General features: G+C 45.3%; 1 protein-coding gene across 2 annotated transcripts in view; it reads right to left on the bottom strand.

Moving 5' to 3' along the window:
- LOC121569958 (procollagen-lysine,2-oxoglutarate 5-dioxygenase 2) overlaps positions 1 to 20496 on the bottom strand; it is a 94249-nt gene that overhangs the window by 30180 nt on the left and 43573 nt on the right. For both annotated transcript variants that reach the window (XM_041881323.2, XM_041881324.2), the window contains exons 7-10: positions 18506 to 18603; positions 13256 to 13357; positions 5700 to 5825; positions 5251 to 5372 (exon numbers count right to left, since the gene is read on the bottom strand). In XM_041881323.2, the coding sequence (XP_041737257.1) occupies positions 5251 to 5372; positions 5700 to 5825; positions 13256 to 13357; positions 18506 to 18603 (448 nt within the window). The remainder of the gene's footprint in view (positions 1 to 5250; positions 5373 to 5699; positions 5826 to 13255; positions 13358 to 18505; positions 18604 to 20496) is intronic.

Raw genomic sequence — 20496 nt, 5'->3', positions numbered from 1 at the left:
AGACTGCACTTGTGAAGGTGGTAAATGACCTTTTAATGGCGTCAGACCGAGGCTCTGCATCTGTCCTCGTGCTACTAGACCTTAGTGCTGCCTTTGACACCATCGATCACCACATTCTTTTGGAGAGACTGGAAACCCAAATTGGTCTACACGGACAAGTTCTGGCCTGGTTTAGATCCTACCTGTCGGAAAGATATCAGTTTGTCTCTGTGAATGGTCTGTCCTCCGACAAATCAACTGTACATTTCGGTGTTCCTCAAGGTTCCGTTTTAGGACCACTATTGTTTTCACTATATATTTTACCTCTTGGGGATGTTATTCGAAAACATAATGTTAACTTTCACTGCTATGCGGATGACACACAGCTGTACATTTCAATGAAACATGGTGAAGCCCCCAAAATTGCCCTCGCTAGAAGCCTGTGTTTCAGACATAAGGAAGTGGATGGCTGAAAACGTTTTACTTTTAAACTCGGACAAAACAGAGATGCTTGTTCTAGGTCCCAAGAAACAAAGAGATCTTCTGTTAAATCTGACAATTCATCTAGATGGTTGTAAAGTCGTCTCAAATAAAACTGTGAAGGACCTCGGTGTTACTCTTGACCCTGATCTCTCTTTTGACGAACATATCAAGACTGTTTCAAGGACAGCTTTTTTCCATCTACGTAACATTGCAAAAATCAGAAATTTTCTGTCCAAAAATGATGCAGAAAAATTAATCCATGCATTTGTTACTTCTAGGTTAGACTACTGCAATGCTCTATTTTCCGGCTACCCGGATAAAGCACTAAATAAACTTCAGTTAGTGCTAATACGGCTGCTAGAATCCTGACTAGAACCAAGAAATTTGATCATATTACTCCAGTGCTAGCTTCCCTACACTGGCTTCCTGTTAAGGCAAGGGCTGATTTCAAGGTTTTACTGTTAACCTATAAAGCGTTACATGGGCTTGCTCCTACCTATCTTTCCGAGTTGGTCCTGCCGTACATACCAATACGTACGCTACGGTCACAAGACGCAGAGCCTCCTAATTGTCCCTAGAATTTCTAAGCAAACAGCGGGAGGCAGGGCTTTCTCCTATAGATCTCCATTTTTATGGAACAGTTTGCCTACCCATGTGAGAGACGCAGACTCGGTCTCAACCTTTAAGTCTTTACTGAAGACTTATCTCTTCAGTAGGTCATATGATTGAGTGTAGTCTGGCCCAGGAGTGTGAAGGTGAACGGAAAGGCTGGAGCAACGAACAGCCCTTGCTGTCTCTGCCGGGCGGTTCCCCTCTCCACTGGGGTTCTCTGCCTCTAACCCTGTTGCAGGGGCTGAGTCACTGACTTGCTGGTGCTCTTTCATGCCGTCCCTGGGAGGGGTGCGTCACTTGAGTGGATTGAGTTACTGACGTGATCTTCCTGTCTGGGTTGGCGCCCCCTTGGTTTGTGCTGTGGTGGAGACCTCTGTGGGCTATACTCGGCCTTGTCTCAGGATTGTAAGTTGGTGGTTGGGGATATCCCTCTAGTGGTGCGGGGGCTGTGCTTTGGCGGAGTGGGTGGGGTTATATCCTTCCTGTTTGGCCCTGTCCGGGGTTTCTTCGGATGGGGCCACAGTGTCTCCGGACCGCTCCTGTCTCAGCCTCCAGTATTTATGCTGCAGTAGTTTATGTGTCGGGGGGCTGGGGTTAGTTGGTTATACCTGGAGTACTTCTCCTGTCTTATCCAGTGTCCTGTGTGAATTTAAGTATGCTCTCTCTAATTCTCTCGTTCTCTCTTTCTCTCTGAGAACCTGAGCCCTAGGACCATACGTCAGGACTACCGGGCATGATGACACCTTGCTGTCCCCAGTCCGCCTGGCCTTGCTGCTATTCCAGTTTCAACTGTTCTGCCTGCGGCTACGAAACCCCTACCTGTCCCAGACCTGCTGTTTTCAACTCTTTAATGATCGGCTATGAAAAGCCAACTGAGAGACCTGAGCCCTAGGACCATACGTCGGGACTACCGGCCGTGGTGACTCCTTGCTGTCCCCAGTCCGCCTGGCCTTGCTGCTATTCCAGTTTCAACTGTTCTGCCTGCGGTTATGGAACCCCTACCTGTCCCAGACCTGCTGTTTTCAACTCTTAATGATCGGCTATGAAAAGCCAACTGAGATTTATTCCTGATTATTATTTGACCATGCTTGTCACTTATGAACATTTTTGAACATCTTGGCATGGTTCTGTTATAATCTCCACCCGGCACAGCCAGAAGAGGACTGGCCACCCCTCATAGCCTGGTTCCTCTCTAGGTTTCTTCCTAGGCTTTCGCCTTTCTAGGGAGTTTTTCCTAGCCACCGTGCTTCTACACCTGCATTACTAGCTGTTTGGGGTTTTAGGCTGGGTTTCTGTACAGCACTTCGAGATATTAGCTGATGTAAGAAGGGCTATATAAAATAAAATAAAATTGATTGAAACAACGTTAGATCTTCAACGTTATACCCACTATCAGAAAAAAAACTAGCTGGCCAGCACGTCTAAAGCTACCTATCCAGGGTTTTAACAAAGCCCAGCCCTGGTTAGCTTTGATATTTATCACTGACTACTACCAATGTGCTATTGTGAGAATGATGGTTGAGAGATCTCTTAATAACTAAATAGATTCACTGTTGCTAGCGAAGTCATTCCAAAGGGTAGGTTTAATAGAGCAAATGAAATGTAACCATACTTTATAAGTCATATACAGTATCATCAATGATACTATTTAGGCCTACATAGCATTTTGCAAAGCCATTAACAGCTATTGTTTCAATTCAAACCAGGGTTCAACTAAAAATAGACAATCCATATTGGCCTAAGGTTTCAAGCTTTGGTTAATTTCAAATTTGTCTACAAATTAGTAATTGATACGTTTTTTTTTAAACAACAGATTAATGTGTAATCACTGTGCTTCATCTAATATCTCAACCAAATGACCTGGATTTCAGTTGAGATTACTTTAAAAGTTAATTGTGCCAGTGGTTAATGCTGTTGGAGATTCTGCCAGATTATTATAGCAATTGTGAAGATCTCCACAGACCTGCGACCTTTGCATGCTATCTTGAACATGTACGCTTTCGATGATTACATACATTTTACAGTTACAGTGGGCTAACCTCAAAATGTGGTCATGGATGTGTTGCTCATCTTAAGGTTGAACATGTAAATCTAATCGAATTAAACTTTAAATGTGGCGCAGCGGTCAAAGGCACTGCATCTCAGTGCTTGAGGCGTCACTACAGACCCCCTGGTTCGATTCCAGGCTGTATCACAACCGGCCGTGATTGGGAGTCCCATAGGGCGGCGCACAATTGGCCCAGCGTCGTCCGGGTTTGGCCGGTGTAGGCCGTTATTGTAAATAAGAATTTGTTCTTAACTGACATGCCTAGTTAAATAAAGTATAAATAAACACAATATCTGACATTGTCTTCCCATTTGAACTTTGTTGTACTTTTAAATGGTTGACTGCGCAGTGAAAACAAATCCACAAACTTCATGGTTGTCTTTTTTTTAATAAAGGTTGAAATCTCATTGATCAACGTCTCAACCAAATATTATCAACATTTCCACATTGAAATGATGTGGTGTGTCCAGTGGGTTTAGTTCTGAATGATGTGGTGTGTCCAGTGGGTTTAGTTCTGAATGATGTGTTGTGTCCAGTGGGTTTAGTTCTGAATGATGTGTTGTGTCCAGTGGGTTTAGTTCTGAATGACGTGTTGTGTCCAGTGGGTTTAGTTCTGAATGACGTGTTGTGTCCAGTGGGTTTAGTTCTGAAGGACGTGTTGTGTCCAGTGGGTTTAGTTCTGAATGACGTGTTGTGTCCAGTGGGTTTAGTTCTGAATGACGTGTTGTGTCCAGTGGGTTTAGTTCTGAATGACGTGTTGTGTCCAGTGGGTTTAGTTCTGAATGACGTGTTGTGTCCAGTGGGTTTAGTTCTGAAGGACGTGTTGTGTCCAGTGGGTTTAGTTCTGAATGACGTGTTGTGTCCAGTGGGTTTAGTTCTGAATGACGTGTTGTGTCCAGTGGGTTTAGTTCTGAATGACGTGTTGTGTCCAGTGGGTTTAGTTCTGAATGACGTGTTGTGTCCAGTGGGTTTAGTTCTGAAGGACGTGTTGTGTCCAGTGGGTTTAGTTCTGAATGACGTGTTGTGTCCAGTGGGTTTAGTTCTGAATGACGTGTTGTGTCCAGTGGGTTTAGTTCTGAATGACGTGTTGTGTCCAGTGGGTTTAGTTCTGAAGGACGTGTTGTGTCCAGTGGGTTTAGTTCTGAATGACGTGTTGTGTCCAGTGGGTTTAGTTCTGAATGACGTGTTGTGTCCAGTGGGTTTAGTTCTGAATGACGTGTTGTGTCCAGTGGGTTTAGTTCTGAATGACGTGTTGTGTCCAGTGGGTTTAGTTCTGAAGGACGTGTTGTGTCCAGTGGGTTTAGTTCTGAATGACGTGTTGTGTCCAGTGGGTTTAGTTCTGAATGACGTGTTGTGTCCAGTGGGTTTAGTTCTGAATGACGTGTTGTGTCCAGTGGGTTTAGTTCTGAATGACGTGTTGTGTCCAGTGGGTTTAGTTCTGAAGGGACGTGTTGTGTCCAGTGGGTTTAGTTCTGAATGACGTGTTGTGTCCAGTGGGTTTAGTTCTGAATGACGTGTTGTGTCCAGTGGGTTTAGTTCTGAATGACGTGTTGTGTCCAGTGGGTTTAGTTCTGAATGACGTGTTGTGTCCAGTGGGTTTAGTTCTGAAGGACGTGTTGTGTCCAGTGGGTTTAGTTCTGAATGACGTGTTGTGTCCAGTGGGTTTAGTTCTGAATGACGTGTTGTGTCCAGTGGGTTTAGTTCTGAATGACGTGTTGTGTCCAGTGGGTTTAGTTCTGAATGACGTGTTGTGTCCAGTGGGTTTCCTGTCTACATTGTCTCCTTTAATGTAAAACAAGCTGCGGATCTGTTTCAGGCTAAACATCTGACAGATGTGTCTTTTTTTCTACCTTCATCTATTTGAAATCTTTGGACACCAATGGAAAAACCCATGCTTGTCTTTAGACACTGAAGCGTTTCCAACTCAACATCAGAGTGACTGAGCTTCTTGATTTGCATATTTACTTTGACAATTACTTAAGGATAATTTCTCTGTAGCCTTTCATGGAACGTGGCAATGTAAGCTTGTTATTAATTCATTTTTTTTTCATCAAATAACACGTCTGAGATGAAGAATGTCTCTGTGAAAGGAAGGAGGAATCATCACAGACACAGGGTAACATACGTACATGCCCATGTTCCTGGCCTGTCCTTGGCTCAAGTTCTCCTCTGGACCCACAACCTTGAAGCTGTTGAACACATCTTTACTCTCCTCCCAAAACCTCTGGATGTGTCTCTCATGGTAAACCTCCTGAAGAGAGAGAGAGAGAGAGAGAGAGAGAGAGAGAGAGAGAGAGAGAGAGAGAGAGAGAGAAACAGAGAGAGAGAGAGAGAGAGAGAGAGAGAGAGAGAGAGAGAGAGAGAGAGAGAGAAACAGAGAGAGAGAGAGAGAGAGAGAGAGAGAGAGAGAAACAGAGAGAGAGAGAGAGAGAGAGAGAGAGAGAGAGGTAAACATAGACACATAGTTATTACTAATATTATAGTTAAAGAGAGAGAGAGAACGGAGATCACATAATTGATGGATTAGGAGCTGTGTCTTGGACCCCATCATTGAGCCAATCCAGCTGCAGTTACTCACGTTGTTATGAACAAAGACGTTGAGTTTATCTTTGGGGTAGTCGAGGGTCACAAGTCTCTGGAAGAATTCGGAGAGGAAAGGAGTGGGCTGTTCGATGAACACTCCAACCATAACAGTGGGATACTCCTGTGTAAACAAGACATTTTTTTTTAAACAACACTTAATGGCACGTTTCAGTTATGGAAAGCTGTTTTAAATAACTCATCCCATTGGGGCCATACTTGCAAACATTAGTTTAAGTTCAAGCATTAATTCAAAACGTTGACGTAGTGTCACGTGATAGAATGCTATATTGTAGCTGGTCCCATCAGATAACCTGGCACATGTTAGCCCTATGCTAACCTCACCAGGTGGCAGTGATTTTTTCCTGTAACAAATTCCTCATCAACCTATCAAAGATCTTAAACTTTTTCTGCACAAACCAATTTGCATTCCTTACAATAGGTCAACTCGGCCACCAGAGGGATACATGTAAACCTTGAATTTGGAGGTTGACCTATTTTAAGGAATGCCATTGGTTTGTGGAGAAAAAGTTTAAGATCTTTGATCGGCTGATGAGGAATGTGTTACAGGAAATAATCACTGCCACCTGGTGAGGTTAGCATTGCAATTAGCTGATGCTTAAACTTAAACTTAAACTTAACCTCGAACTGAAACTCTTGCTAATGTTGTCAAGTATGGCCTCATTATGTCTTATATTACCTAACATCCTGTCTCACTCTCACCAACATTTTACCTCATCACTCATAAACAGAAGACAAAATACATGTAAAAGTCAACAACACCTGCCACATATACAATCAAACCATAAACAACACAACACAACAACAACAACAACCACAACCACAACCACAACCACAACCACAACAACAACAACAACAACAACAACAACATAGAGTGCAGGTCCAAACAGCCCAGTATGTCTGGACAAAATGGAGTCATGTGAGACAGGTTCCCTCCCTGAAGAGGGAGTAGTCAGAGGAGAGAGTTCTTTCTCATGACTCTCTCTCTCGGAGCCTCCAGCCCACACAGCCCTACAGGGCTTCCCTCCTCTTCACCAGGCCTGGGCCAGCCGGCCTGGGATGAAAAAACAACCCGGTTCAAACCATCTCATTTGCAAATTCCGCGACAGCTCAGAGTTCCAGAACTTCCAAGCATGGAAGGGTCACCCAGGGATCAAGCCAGAGTGCCCTTAAATTGTTACCGGCAGGGAGGACAGAAAGAAAAGGAAAGAGAGAGAGAAAGAAAGAGAAAGAAAGAAAGAAAGAAAAGGAAAGAGAGAGAGAAAGAAAGAGAGAGAAAGAAAGAAAGACAGAGAAAGAGAGAGAGAAAGACAGTAAGAGAGAGAGAGAGAGAGAGAGAGAATGAGAGAGAGAGAGATAGAGAGAGAGAGAGAGAGAGAGAGAGAGAGAGAGAAGATAGAGAGAGAGAGAGAGAGAGAGAGAGAGAGAGAGAGAGAGAGAGAGAGAGAGAGAGAGAGAGAGAGAGAGAGGATGATGCAGTGTCTCAGAGAAGTGGACAGGACTTACGCCTACAGAGACAGCCTTCCAACATTAGCAGGTCAGCAGCAACAGTGTGTCTGTCTGCTGGTAGGACCTAGGCCCTCTCCCAAAAACACACATAGCAAGAGGACAGGCAGTGACCCGGGCTTACCTGTATCCCTCAAACACGGCCAGGACATACTCTCTCTCTTTTCTCTCTCTCTCTCTCCCTCCCTCACACCTTTTCCTCCCAAACAGGCAGGACAAAGCAGGCCCAGTGTTCCTGAACCACCCCTCTGTTGGAAGATGGAACTCTTGGATCCCTTTACCCCACAGTCCAGTAAGTCTGAACTTCCTCCACCTGGACTAATAGAGTCCAGTAAGTCTGAACTTCTTCCACCTGGACTAATAGAGTCCAGTAAGTCTGAACTTCCTCCATCTGGACTAATATAGTCCAGTAAGTCTGAACTTCCTCCACCTGGACTAATAGAGTCCAGTAAGTCTGAACTTCTTCCACCTGGACTAATAGAGTCCAGTAAGTCTGAACTTCCTCCATCTGGACTAATAGAGTACAGTAAGTCTGAACTTCTTCCACCTGGACTAATAGAGTCCAGTAAGTCTGAACTTCTTCCACCTGGACTAATAGAGTCCAGTAAGTCTGAATTTCCTCCATCTGGACTAATAGAGTACAGTAAGTCTGAACTTCCTCCACCTGGACTAATAGAGTCCAGTAAGTCTGAACTTCCTCCACCTGGACTAATAGAGTCCAGTAAGACCGAACTTCCTCCACCTGGACTAATAGAGTCCAGTAAGTCTGAACTTCCTCCATCTGGACTAATATAGTCCAGTAAGTCTGAACTTCCTCCATCTGGACTAATAGAGTCCAGTAAGTCTGAACTTCCTCCACCTGGACTAATAGAGTCCAGTAAGTCTGAACTTCCTCCATCTGGACTAATAGAGTCCAGTAAGTCAGAACTTCCTCCATCTGGACTAATAGAGTCCAGTAAGTCTGAACTTCCTCCACCTGGACTAATATAGTCCAGTAAGTCAGAACTTCCTCCATCTGGACTAATAGAGTCAAGTAAGTCTGAACTTCCTCCACCTGGACTAATAGAGTCCAGTAAGTGTGAACTTCCTCCACCTGGACTAATAGAGTCCAGTAAGTCTGAACTTCCGCCATCTGGACTAATAGAGTCCAGTAAGTCTGAACTTCCTCCACCTGGACTAATAGAGTCCAGTAAGTCTGAACTTCCTCCACCTGGACTAATAGAGTCCAGTAAGTCTGAACTTCCTCCATCTGGACTAATATAGTCCAGTAAGTCTGAACTTCCTCCACCTGGACTAATAGAGTCCAGTAAGACTGAACTTCCTCCATCTGGACTAATAGAGTCCAGTAAGTCTGAACTTCCTCCACCCGGACTAATAGAGTCCAGTAAGACTGAACTTCCTCCACCTAAACTAATAGAGTCCAGTAAGTCTGAACTTCCTCCATCTGGACTAATAGAGTCCAGTAAGTCTGAACTTCCTCCACCTGGACTAATAGAGTCCAGTAAGTCTGAACTTCCTCCACCTGGACTAATAGGAGTCCAGTAAGTCTGAACCCTCCACCTGGACTAATAGAGTCCAGTAAGTCTGAACTTCCTCCACCTGGACTAATAGAGTCCAGTAAGTCTGAACTTCCTCCACCTGGACTAATAGAGTCCAGTAAGTCTGAACTTCCTCCACCTGGACTAATAGAGTCCAGTAAGTCTGAACTTCCTCCACCTGGACTAATAGAGTCCAGTAAGTCTGAACTTCCTCCATCTGGACTAATAGAGTCCAGTAAGTCTGAACTTCCTCCACCTGGACTAATACATTTACATTTACGTCATTTAGCAGACACTCTTATCCAGAGCGACTTACAGTTAGTGAATACATATTTTTTTATACTGGCCCCCCGTGGGAATCGAACCCACAACCCTGGCATTGCAAACGCCATGCTCTATCAACTGAGCTACATCCCTGCCGGCCATTCCCTCCCCTACCCTGGGCCGAGCTGGGCCAATTGTGCGCCGCCCATGAGTCTCCCGGTCGCGGCCGGCTGCGACAGAGCCTGGATTCGAACCAGGATCTCTAGTGGCACAGTTAGCACTGCGATGCAGTGCCTTAGACCACTGCGCCACTCAGGAGTAATAGAGTCCAGTAAGTCTGAACTTCCTCCACCTGGACTAATATAGTCCAGTAAGTCTGACTCTAAACTCAGAATAATAATAATAATAATAATAATAATAATAATAATAATAATAATATGCCATTTAGCAGACACTTTTATCCAAAGCGACTTACAGTCATGTGCGTAGGGGTGGTCCCGGGGATCGAACCCACTACCTTGGCGTTACAAGCGCCATGCTCTACCAATTGATCTACAGAGGACCAGATATAGAGTCCAGTAAGTCTGACTCTAAACTCAGATATAGAGTCCAGTAAGTATTTTTCTGAATAGCACAGCAGTGAGAAATGTCTCAGACTCTCCTCTCACACTCAGCTTCCAATACCCTGCCCGGAAGAGAGACAGGCTTTCTGAGGACGTGCCCATTCCTTGTATTTAGTGGTAGTCTGGTAGAAGAGGGTTCAATGAGTACATCTTCTAGACATTCTCACAAAGATCTCTTTTATACAGTGTGGTTGGTTTTGTATTGAGTTAACTCCAGATCTAGTTAAATATAGTGAATCCATCCCATTCATATACCTCACAGTACAGTCTCTGCATGCGAAGAGGTTCTCTGTAGACGTCAGTATTCAGTATATGTTGTAGTGTAAGTGTGGTGTAAAGATCTTCATGTACTAGATCCAGTGGAGGCTGCTGAGGGGAGGACGGCTCATAGTAATGGCTGGAATGGAGTCAATGGAATGGCATCAACCACATGGAAACCATATGCATGATACCATTCCATTGGCTCCATTCCAGACAATATTATGAGCCGTCCTCCCCTCAGCAGCCTCCACTGACTTGATCATATATTCTGTTTTACCATCCAAATGTTTTTGTTTCAATCCTCACATGAACTGACAGACAGACAGACAGACAGACAGACAGACAGACCGTTCTTACTGCTGTCACTGATATGTCTATAGAGACAGTTCTTACTCCAGCCGCTGATATGTCTGTTCCTACATTGCAAGCCTTGGCTGAACTTTGTGACATTTTTTTCTGCTAACTGCCGTCATTTACTCTGGTGGATACAAGCCACCAAAAAGAGGACTGGTTGACAGTGACACCCCTTTAAGTGAAGCTCAGTGAAAACCCAAAAGCCATTTCCTGCACCACAGCTGCTCTCTGCTTCCTCTTCCTAGAGTGCTCTTTTAATAATGGTCTGCAGGGACACAGGGCTCACAGGCTGTTATTATTGGACTGGGAGGGTTACATGCTGTGTAGACCGGGCACATCCACACCAGACGCGATCCATACAAGCAGGTTGAAATATCAAAACCAATTCTGAACCAACTATACAAATTTGGGGACAGGTCGAAACGCATAAAACATTCATGGACATTCAGCTAGCTAGCTAGCTTGCTGTTGCTAGCTACATTTGTCCTGGGATATAAACATAGGGTTGTTATTTTACCTGAAATGTACAAGGTCCTTTTTTTCTGGATACTTGTAGAATTTTGACCCATTTTGAGTCGCACAAAATCGTGTGTTCTCTACTACGTCATTTAATCCACATATAAAAGGGGAAACTAATAGTTTCTAGTAATCTCTCCTAGTTCAGTAGCAGTAGCAGTAGACCCATGGGGCGGCGCACAATTGGCCCAGCGTCGTCCAGGGTTGGGGAGGGAACGGCCGGCAGGGATGTAGCTCAGTTGGTAGAGCATGGCGTTTGCAACGCCAGGGTTGTGGGTTCGATTCCCACGGGGGGCTGGTATGATTTAAAAAAAATAAAAAATAATAATGTATGCACTCACTAACTGTAAGTCGCTCTGGATAAGAGCGTCTGGTAAATGACTAAAATGTTAAAATGTTAGTATCAGCAGCAGTAGTAGACTTTATATGTCGTTTGGCAACCAACTTTAAGGTGCATTACCACCACCAACTGGGCTGGAGTGTGGCCCTTGTTCATCTTTTAATCACCCACGTGGGTATAAGCTCCTAAAAAACAATGAGGAGACGGGAGAGGCGGGACTTGCATGCGTCATGCGCCAAAAATAGAACCAAGTTCTATTTTAGCCCCTGGCTACGCAGATGCTCGTTGACGCGCGCAAGCAGCTTAGATTAAATGATTGAATAACATACACTACCAGTCAAAAGTTTGGACACACCTACTCATTAAAAGGGGTTTTCTTTATTTCTACAATTTTTTACATTGTAGAATAATATTGAAGACATCAAAACTATGAAATAACACATATGGAATCATGTAGTAACCCAAAAAAAGTGCTTTTAATATGTGAGATTCTTCAAATAGCCACCCGTTGCCTTGATGACAGCTTTACACACTCTTGGCATTCTCTCAACCAGCTTCATGAGGTAGTCACCTGGAATGCATTTCAATTAACAGGTGGCCTTCTTAAAAGTTAATTTGTGGATTTTCTTTCCTTCCTTAATGCGTTTGAGCCAATCAGTTGTGTTGTGACAAGGTAGGGGGGGTATACAGAAGATAGCCCTATTTGGTAAAAGACCAAGTCCATATTATGACAAGAACAGCTCAAATAAGCAAAGAGAAACAACAGTCCATCATGACTTTAAGACATGAATGTCAGTCAATATGTAACTCTGTGTTGTTGTTTTTATCGCACTGCTTTGCTTTATCTTGGCCAGGTCGCAGTTGTAAATGAGAACTTGTTCTCAACTGGCTTACCTGGTTAAATAAATGTGAAATAAATAAAAAATAAAAAGAGTTACCTCTGCTGCAGAGGATAAGTTCATTAGAGTTACCAGCCTCAGAAATTGCAGCCCAAATAAATGCTTCACAGAGTTCAAGTCACAGACACATCTCAACATCAACTGTTCAGAGGGGACTGTGTTAATCAGGCCTTCCTGGTCGAATTGCTGCAAAGAAACCACCAATAAAATACACCAATAAGAAGAAGAGACCTGCTTGGGCCAAGTAACACGAGCAATGGACATTAGACTGGTGGAAATGTGACCTTTGGTCTGGAGAATTTTTGTTCCAACAGCCGTGTCTTTGTGAGATGCGGTGTGGGAGAACGGATGATCTCCGCATGTGTATTTCCCACCGTAAAGCATGGAGGAGGAGGTGTTATGGTGTGGGGGTGCTTTGCTGGTGACACTATCTGTGATTTATTTAGAATTCAAGGCACACTTAACCAGCATGGCTACCACAGCATTCTGCAGCGATACGCCATCCCATCTGGTTTGGGCTTAGTGGGACTATCATTTGTTTTTCAACAGGACAATGACCCAACACACCTCCAGGCTGTGTAAGGGCTATTTTACCAAGAAGGAGAGTGATGGAGTGCTGCATCAGATGACCTGGCCTCCACAATCTCCCGACCTCAATCCAGAGAGGAGAGAGGAGAGGAGAGGAGAGGAGAGAGAGGAGAGGAGAGGAGAGGAGAGGAGAGGAGAGGAGAGGAGAGGAGAGGAGAGGAGAGGAGAGGAGAGGAGAGGAGAGGAGAGGAGAGAGAGAAGAGAAGAGAAGAGAAGAGAAGAGAAGAGAAGAGAAGAGAAGAGAAGAGAAGAGAAGAGAAGAGAAGAGAAGAGAAGAGAAGAGAAGAGAGGAGAGGAGAGGAGAGGAGAGGAGAGGAGAGGAGAGGAGAGGAGAGGAGAGGAGAGGAGAGGAGAGGAGAGGAGAGGAGAGGAGAGGGAGAGGAGAGGAAAAGAGAAGAGAAGAGAAGAGAAGAGAAGAGAAGAGAAGAGAAGAGAAGAGAAGAGAAGAGAAGAGAAGAGAAGAGAAGAGAAGAGAAGAGAAGAGAAGAGAGGAGAGGAGAGGAGAGGAGAGGAGAGGAGAGGAGAGGAGAGGAGAGGAGAGAGAAGAGAAGAGAGGAGAGGAGAGGAGAGGAGAGGAGAGGAAGGAGGAAGGAGGAAGGAGGAAGGAGGAGGAGGAAATCTCAGGCTTGGTCAGATTAACTCACTTTGAGCTGAGACAAATCCACCATGTTGTGGTCACAGACGGCACAGCCTCTCTCGTAATTCCAGGCGTTGGGGATGTAGTTTCCCAGATAGTTCAAATACATCTGGAGGAAACAAAGAACAAATAGATCCTCATATGAAATATCAAAGAAACAACATGGTTATTTTCAAGTTTAATTATCCTTTATATTACAAATAGAAGATGATTTCATCCGATGAGAAGTATATTCCATGCTGGCGTTTGGTCCATGTGTCCTGGTGATTCACAACAGGGCTGGTCAGTGGTTTCCAAATGACACCCTATTCCCTATATAGTGCACTACTTTAGACCAGAGAATGGCACCCTATTCCCTATACAGTGCACTACTTTTGATGGGGCGCAATGTAGGACTCACCCTAGTGGGATGGTCAGTCTGGACAGTTCAGATTAGACGATTAAAGGCCAGCGCACAATAAACATTTCCTCTCAAATCTACACTGACTAAATGGCCTGTAATTATTCTCCCTGTCTGAAGTCACTGCCCAGAATTTAGCTGCAGTGTAATTTTACAGGTGCTAAAGTTTAATACACTCTTTTTTATTTTTTTTGTCATTTAGCAAGACACTCTTATACAGAGCGACTTACAGTTAGTGAGTGCATACATAATTTTAATTTTTTTCATACTGGCCCCCCGTGGGAATCGAACCCACAACCCTGGTGTTGCAAACGCCATGCTCTACCAACTGAGCTACATCCCTGCCGGCCATTCCCTCCCTACCCTGGACGACGCTGGGCCAATTGTGCGGCCGCCCCATGGGTCTCCCGGTCGCAGCCCGGCTACGACAGAGGCTGGATTCGAACCAGGATCTCTAGTGGCACAGCTAGCACTGCGATGCAGTGCCTTAGACCACTGCGATGCAGTGCCTTAGACCACTGCGCCACTCGGCGCCACTGCGCCACACTCTCCCTAAGAGAAGTGTGTTCCCCTACTTACTAGTTTCTAAGTGATCTGAGACAGAAATGGACTTCAGTTTGGACCCATAGTAATTCATCAGAATAAAAATATACTTTATGTGATGCAATCAAAGATATCCCCATAGCACACGCACACACTGGAAACAATTTAACAACCATATTAGTGTTTGGATTCATGTCTTGGCTAAACAACAACAGATTCTCTGGCAACTAATACATGATAGAGCTGTTGGAGGTTAACTCTGTGTGAGGCGTGTGTTTGTGGTTGTGATTACTGGAAGCCAGGGATTCTCCTCCCCAAAAAAGAAAGTGAAATCACTCTCTCTCTCCCCATCTTCCTCCCATAAAAAGAGATAGGCCTCCAGCCAGCCCACTGCCTTCACTCTAATAACTCACTGACACTTCTCCACAGCGGCTGGTACAGGTTTACAGGCTGATGAATGAAACAGCAGACACTCGGGTCCCTGGGGGCTCCAGGCAGGGCCACAGGGAGAGGCTAGTTAGCCAAGTTAGGAATTACTTACTATGCACTGAATGGAGCTGTATGCTACAGAGTGATGCTGAAGTAAATACTTTCTAATCAACATTACCTTGCTCTTAGTTTAGAATAAACACCATACAAAACATATGTGAGGGGGAACGTTATGGGGTTCTTTAGAATCTGTATGGGGGGAACTTCTCTGGAATCCAGCTGGTCATTGTGTGGAGGAGTAAGGTCTGGCCAACATTTGGTAACAGTCCCTCCTCCTCACTCCCTGGTGCCCTTTCCCCCTCACTCCCTCCTCATTACTTCCATCTCTCACTATACCTCCCTCCCTCCCTCCCTCGATCCCTACCAACCCCTCCCTCCCTCCCTCGATCCCTACCGAGGGGGGGGTTGGTAGGGATCGAGGGAGGGGTTGGTAGGGATCGAGGGAGGGGTGGGTAGGGATCGAGGGAGGGTTGGTAGGGATCGAGGAGGGGTTGGTAGGGATCGAGGAGGGGTTGGTAGGGATCGAGGGAGGGGTTGGTAGGGATCGACAGAGGGGGTTGGTAGGGATCGAGGGAGGGAGGGGTTGGTAGGGATCGAGGGAGGGAGGGGTTGGTAGGGATCGAGGAGGGGTGGGTAGGGATCGAGGGAGGGGTTGGTAGGAATCGAGGAGGGGTTGGTAGGGATCGAGGGAGGGTGGGTAGGGATCGAGGGAGGGGTTGGTAGGGATCGAGGGAGGGGTGGGTAGGGATCGAGGAGGGGTTGGTAGGGATCGAGGAGGGGTTGGTAGGGATCGAGGGAGGGGTTTGTAGGGATCGAGGGAGGGGTTGGTAGGGATCGAGGGAGGGGTGGGTAGGGATCGAGGGAGGGGTTGGTAGGGATCGAGGGAGGGGTTGGTAGGGATCGAGGGAGGGGTTGGTAGGGATCAAGGGAGGGGTTGGTAGGGATCGAGGGAGGGGTTGGTAGGGATCGAGGGAGGGAGGGGTTGGTAGGGATCGAGGGAGGGGTGGGTAGGGAGCGAGGGAGGGGTTGGTAGGAATCGACGTAGGGGTTGGTAGGGATCGAGGGAGGGAGGGAGGGGTTGGTAGGGATCGAGGAGGGGTTGGTAGGGATCGACGGAGGGGTTGGTAGGGATCGAGGGAGGGGTTGGTAGGGATCGAGGGAGGGAGGGAGGGGTTGGTAGGGATCGAGGGAGGGGTGGGTAGGGATCGAGGGAGGGGTTGGTAGGGATCCAGAGCATATGAGCGGAGTGGAGCGGTGAGAATCTCAGCTCCTCGCTCACGGAGCTGTTCACCCCTCCGCTCCCCCCGCTCAAAGCCACATCAGGCCAGTCCGCTCATTATCGCTCACCGCTCAACGCAGTTTGCATCGCGCTCCACTCAAATCGCCCCCGCTCACTCCAAAAAGGAACAAAATCTGCATGTATTTCACTTTTAGCTTAAACCACAGCCTTACTTTATCTCCCCGAATTTGTTGCATACAGACTCATCTCGGATTATCCATTCTGTCTTGAAACGGGATCTAACACTGACGCTAAAATGAGATGTTAATCAGTATAGTATATTCCATAGCGAATTGACACGTTGTTTGCCAATGTTTCTGCAAAAGCAGCGATGCCCATTGGAAGTGCAGCGTGAGTGTAATCGGTGAGCAGGGATTTGATTTCTGTGACAGCAGGGAGGATCATCCCCAGGTTCCCCAGCTCCTTCTGCATTTTGTCTGTGAGGTCTGCTAGTGGTGTCAGCACACTGACAAGGTGCGTCAGCTGCCGTACTTGATTCAGGGTGATGTTAGCAACATTAGACTTGAGTTTGTTTTACCATAACGGGTCTTTTTGGAACAACCGGATGAACGACTGAATCATCCGCAGCTGGCTGCTCCATCGAATGGCGCAGGCATTTGTGGGGCGGACACCTAATTGGTCGGTTTCCTCTGTGCTCTTGCGTACACTTTTCACCAGGTGCCCGACTTTCACTAACAGCCTATTAATGTTGTCGTGCTTGTTAACGGCGTTTTTGATCGCCAGCTGAAGCATGTGAATGGGGCATCTCAGATGTAAATTTGACAAAGTAAAGTACTGATTTATCATAGTTTCTTGGGGGAGTGTAGCCCGGTTGAGCTGCGCTGGCGAAGTGTTGCATCCCTTCGCGTTCTCCTTTACTCAGCGGTTCATAGTCCATGAAAATCATTTCAAAAAATGCTACATCCAGCTCTCTTTTTCTCTCCCTTGTTATGGTTGGGCCTTTGCGTGCAGTGAATAAACTTTTGAATTCCTCAACCCTTTTCTCTTGTTGCTGCTGCTGCTCCTCTCGCTCTATAAAATACAAATTCATGGACGACACAAATTAAATTAAACAGATGGATTCTGGGTCAGGCTTGAGCATGCTTCAGACTGGTGGTGTGAGCGAGCGAAATTGGAGCGGGACATAGGGCGACGCTCCGTCCTTTTAAAAATGCCGCTCTGCGCTCTGTTCAAAATCCGTCCGCTCACGCTCCACGCTCGCTCCCGCTCCACTCCGCTCATATGTTCTGTAGGGATCGAGGGAGGGGTTGGTAGGGATCGAGGGAGGGGTGGGTAGGGATCGAGGGAGGGGTGGGTAGGGATCGAGGGAGGGGGTGGTAGGGATCGACAGAGGGGTGGGTAGGGATCGAGGGAGGTTGGTAGGGATCGAGGGAGGGTTGGTAGGGATCGAGGAGGGGTTGGTAGGGATCGAGGGAGGGGTGGGTAGGGATCGAGGGAGGGGGTGGTAGGGATCGACAGAGGGGTGGGTAGGGATCGAGGGAGGGGTTGGTAGGGATCGAGGGAGGGGTTGGTAGGGATCGACGGAGGGGTTGGTAGGGATCGACGGAGGGGTTGGTAGGGATCGACGGAGGGAGGGAGGGGTTGGTAGGGATCGAGGGAGGGAGGGAGGGAGGGAGGTATAGTGAGAGTGTTAGGCCTACTGCTGCTAGGTAGCTCTCTCTCTGGTGTGCGGGAGTTAAACCTTCTCTGGCTTGGTGTACTTGTCTGCATTTGGGTTCTAATACTGGTAAATCATAACAGAGAGATGGAAGTAATGAGGAGGGAGTGAGGGGGAAAGGGCACCAGGGAGTGAGGAGGAGGGACTGTTACCAAATGTTGGCCAGACCTTACTCCTCCACACAATGACCAGCTGGATTCCAGAGAAGTTCCCCCCATACAGATTCTAAAGAACCCCATAACGTTCCCCCTCACATATGTTTTGTATGGTGTTTATTCTATACTAAGAGCAAGGTAATGTTGATTAGAAAGTATTTACTTCAGCATCACTCTGTAGCATACAGCTCCATTCAGTGCATAGTAAGTAATTCCTAACTTGGCTAACTAGTACTATCTAGTATCACACTCAGATACACATAACAGCAGCGTCATCTATTGGCTTGGAGAGAATCTCGTAACAACAATTCTGCAGAATCCCTGCCTCTAGAGATCTGTCAGTACACAGCTCGTTTCATAGAAGACCTTTGCAATTTCTCACAATTTCAGGGAGTTTTACACTGTTTTAAACTAAGCCTTTTTATATTTTTTATATGAGGCCTATTTGGACAGGAAGCTCAGAAAGTCGGCCTGAAAGCCTGCCTTCCAGGCAGATCTAGAGGAATGCCTTTGTTATCATAATTAACAAATGTGAAACACTGACATAATTCAACAAGGCTAATTCAACAAGGCTGGTTTTGTTTTCTCCAGAAACAGAGATGGTAACTGGTTCTGAACTGGGGGCATCATGGATCTGTACCCAGACACCAGGAAAGTGGTTATTGCCGTGGATGGTTCCGGCATGTTGGAAATGTTAATATTGTCTTACTCACTTTGGTGTTTGCGTTGCCATGGACGACCACTGGCAGGGTGTCGTACACAGTGTTTCTCACTCGGACTCTCTCCGTTCCAAACTTCAAGAGAACTTCGTCTGCAGTGAGAGAGAAAAGAACAGAAGTACAACAGGGTTTAGAATAGTCCAGGGCCAGCATGCTGAACCCTGTTGTCTTATCTAAACCCAACGAGGGTAGCAAAATGACGCTAACTTTCAAAAACTTCCCAGGTTTTCCAGAAATCCTGGTTGGAAGACTCTGGATTTCCTGTGTATTCCCTTCTGATTATGGGAATCTTCCAAACAGGATTTCTGGAAAACCTGGGAATTTTGGGAAAGTTACCAGAATTTTGCAACCCTAACCCTCTCTGGCTGTCACAAGGCTCTGTCTGGGCTCTATCCGGGCTCTGTCTGGGCTCTGTCCGGGCTCTGTCCAGGCTCTGTCCGGGCTCTGTGGCTCTTTGGCAAAACAGACTGATACAGAACTCAGTAGCTGTAAATTAAATTTCTCTGTGAAAATGCTTAAGTTGCTTTTTACAGATTAGTACAATTCCAACAGCTATAAACACTTCAAGAGTTTCATTTTAATCAGCCAGTGTTGGATATAAGAAAGAGCAGTTTGAGATTAGTTTAAAACCCATTAGAGTCTAAACTGTCTATGCCGGGGTAGGGGGTTCTACTAAAATACATGGCATTGTTTTAATGATCATTTAGCTATTTGATTTAGAATATTAAGTATAAAAAAAAATTGATATATATTTGGTGAAAATGTGTTTTTGGCCTTACTGCTATTAGCCCATTCAAAAACATTGAATAACAGATTCACTACATGGAACAGATATTCCCAAAAAAATATCAAAAGGAAGTTTGTTCTGAAGTGTCTTCTCCTATATCTGAGCGTTATAAGAAAGATCAGGAAACATTTAACCCCATTAAACAATCTCCATATACTTTAAGCATATGTTTTCGTTTCAGACTCCTCCACTAACTGAAGTTAATTGTATGGATTTATTTCTATTAATCATGTAAAATTAACAGCTGTACAGAAAGACTACAGAGGAACTTCTTGATGCAATTAAAGCCTTTAAGTCCTGGAAAACTCCAGGGCTGGATGGCATACCAGTGGAGGTATACCAAACCTTTTTTGATGTTCTCAGATTACCGTTATTAGCATGTTTTGAACACTCCTATAAAAATGGTTGATTATCAGATACTCAACAAGAAGGTCTGATTTCATTATTACTGAAACAGGAACCAAGAGATAAATATAAAGATCCAGTCCATTAAAAAAATTGTAGGCCCCTTACACTTCAGTGTTGTCATGCAAAAATTATATCAAAATGTATAGAATTAAAAAGGTATTGTCGATATTATTCATCCTAATCAGACAGGTTTTTTAAAATGGAAGATACATTGGAGATAATATAAGGCAAGTACTGGAAACAATAGAACACTATGAAAAATCTGGGAAACCAGGCCTGGTATTCATAGCTGACTTTTGATAAAGTACGACTGGAATTTATATCTAAATGCCTGGAATACAGTGCCTTCCAAAAGTATTCATCCCCCTTGACATTTTTCCTATTTTGTTGCATTACAACCTGTCATTTAAATTGATTTTTATTTGGATTTCATGTAATGGACATACACAAAATAGTTCAAATTGGTGAAGTGAAATTAAAAAAATAACTTGTTAAAAGAAATTCAAAAAAATAAATAACAGGAAAGTGGTGCGTGCATATGTATTCACCCCCTTTGCTTTGAAGCCCCTAAATAAGATCTGGTGCAACCAATTACCTTCAGAGTGTTTAGTGTTTAGGCGAAACCGTTCGGATGCTAAAGGCGATTTAGTGAGAAGACCGATTTTCAGGATGTCTCATGGTCTGACAAACACTGCTTTAGCTCTGACATAGGTGGATGCGGTGGATATCTCTATCTTAAACTGATGGATTTTTATAGGGGATATTTTTATTATGCTAATTTGATTTCCGC

The sequence above is a fragment of the Coregonus clupeaformis genome, chromosome 7 (assembly GCF_020615455.1).
Source record: "Coregonus clupeaformis isolate EN_2021a chromosome 7, ASM2061545v1, whole genome shotgun sequence".
Classification (NCBI taxonomy): Eukaryota; Metazoa; Chordata; class Actinopteri; order Salmoniformes; family Salmonidae; genus Coregonus; species Coregonus clupeaformis.
The sequence above is the reverse complement of the archived record's forward strand: the minus strand, read 5'-3'. Positions and strand labels throughout refer to the sequence as shown.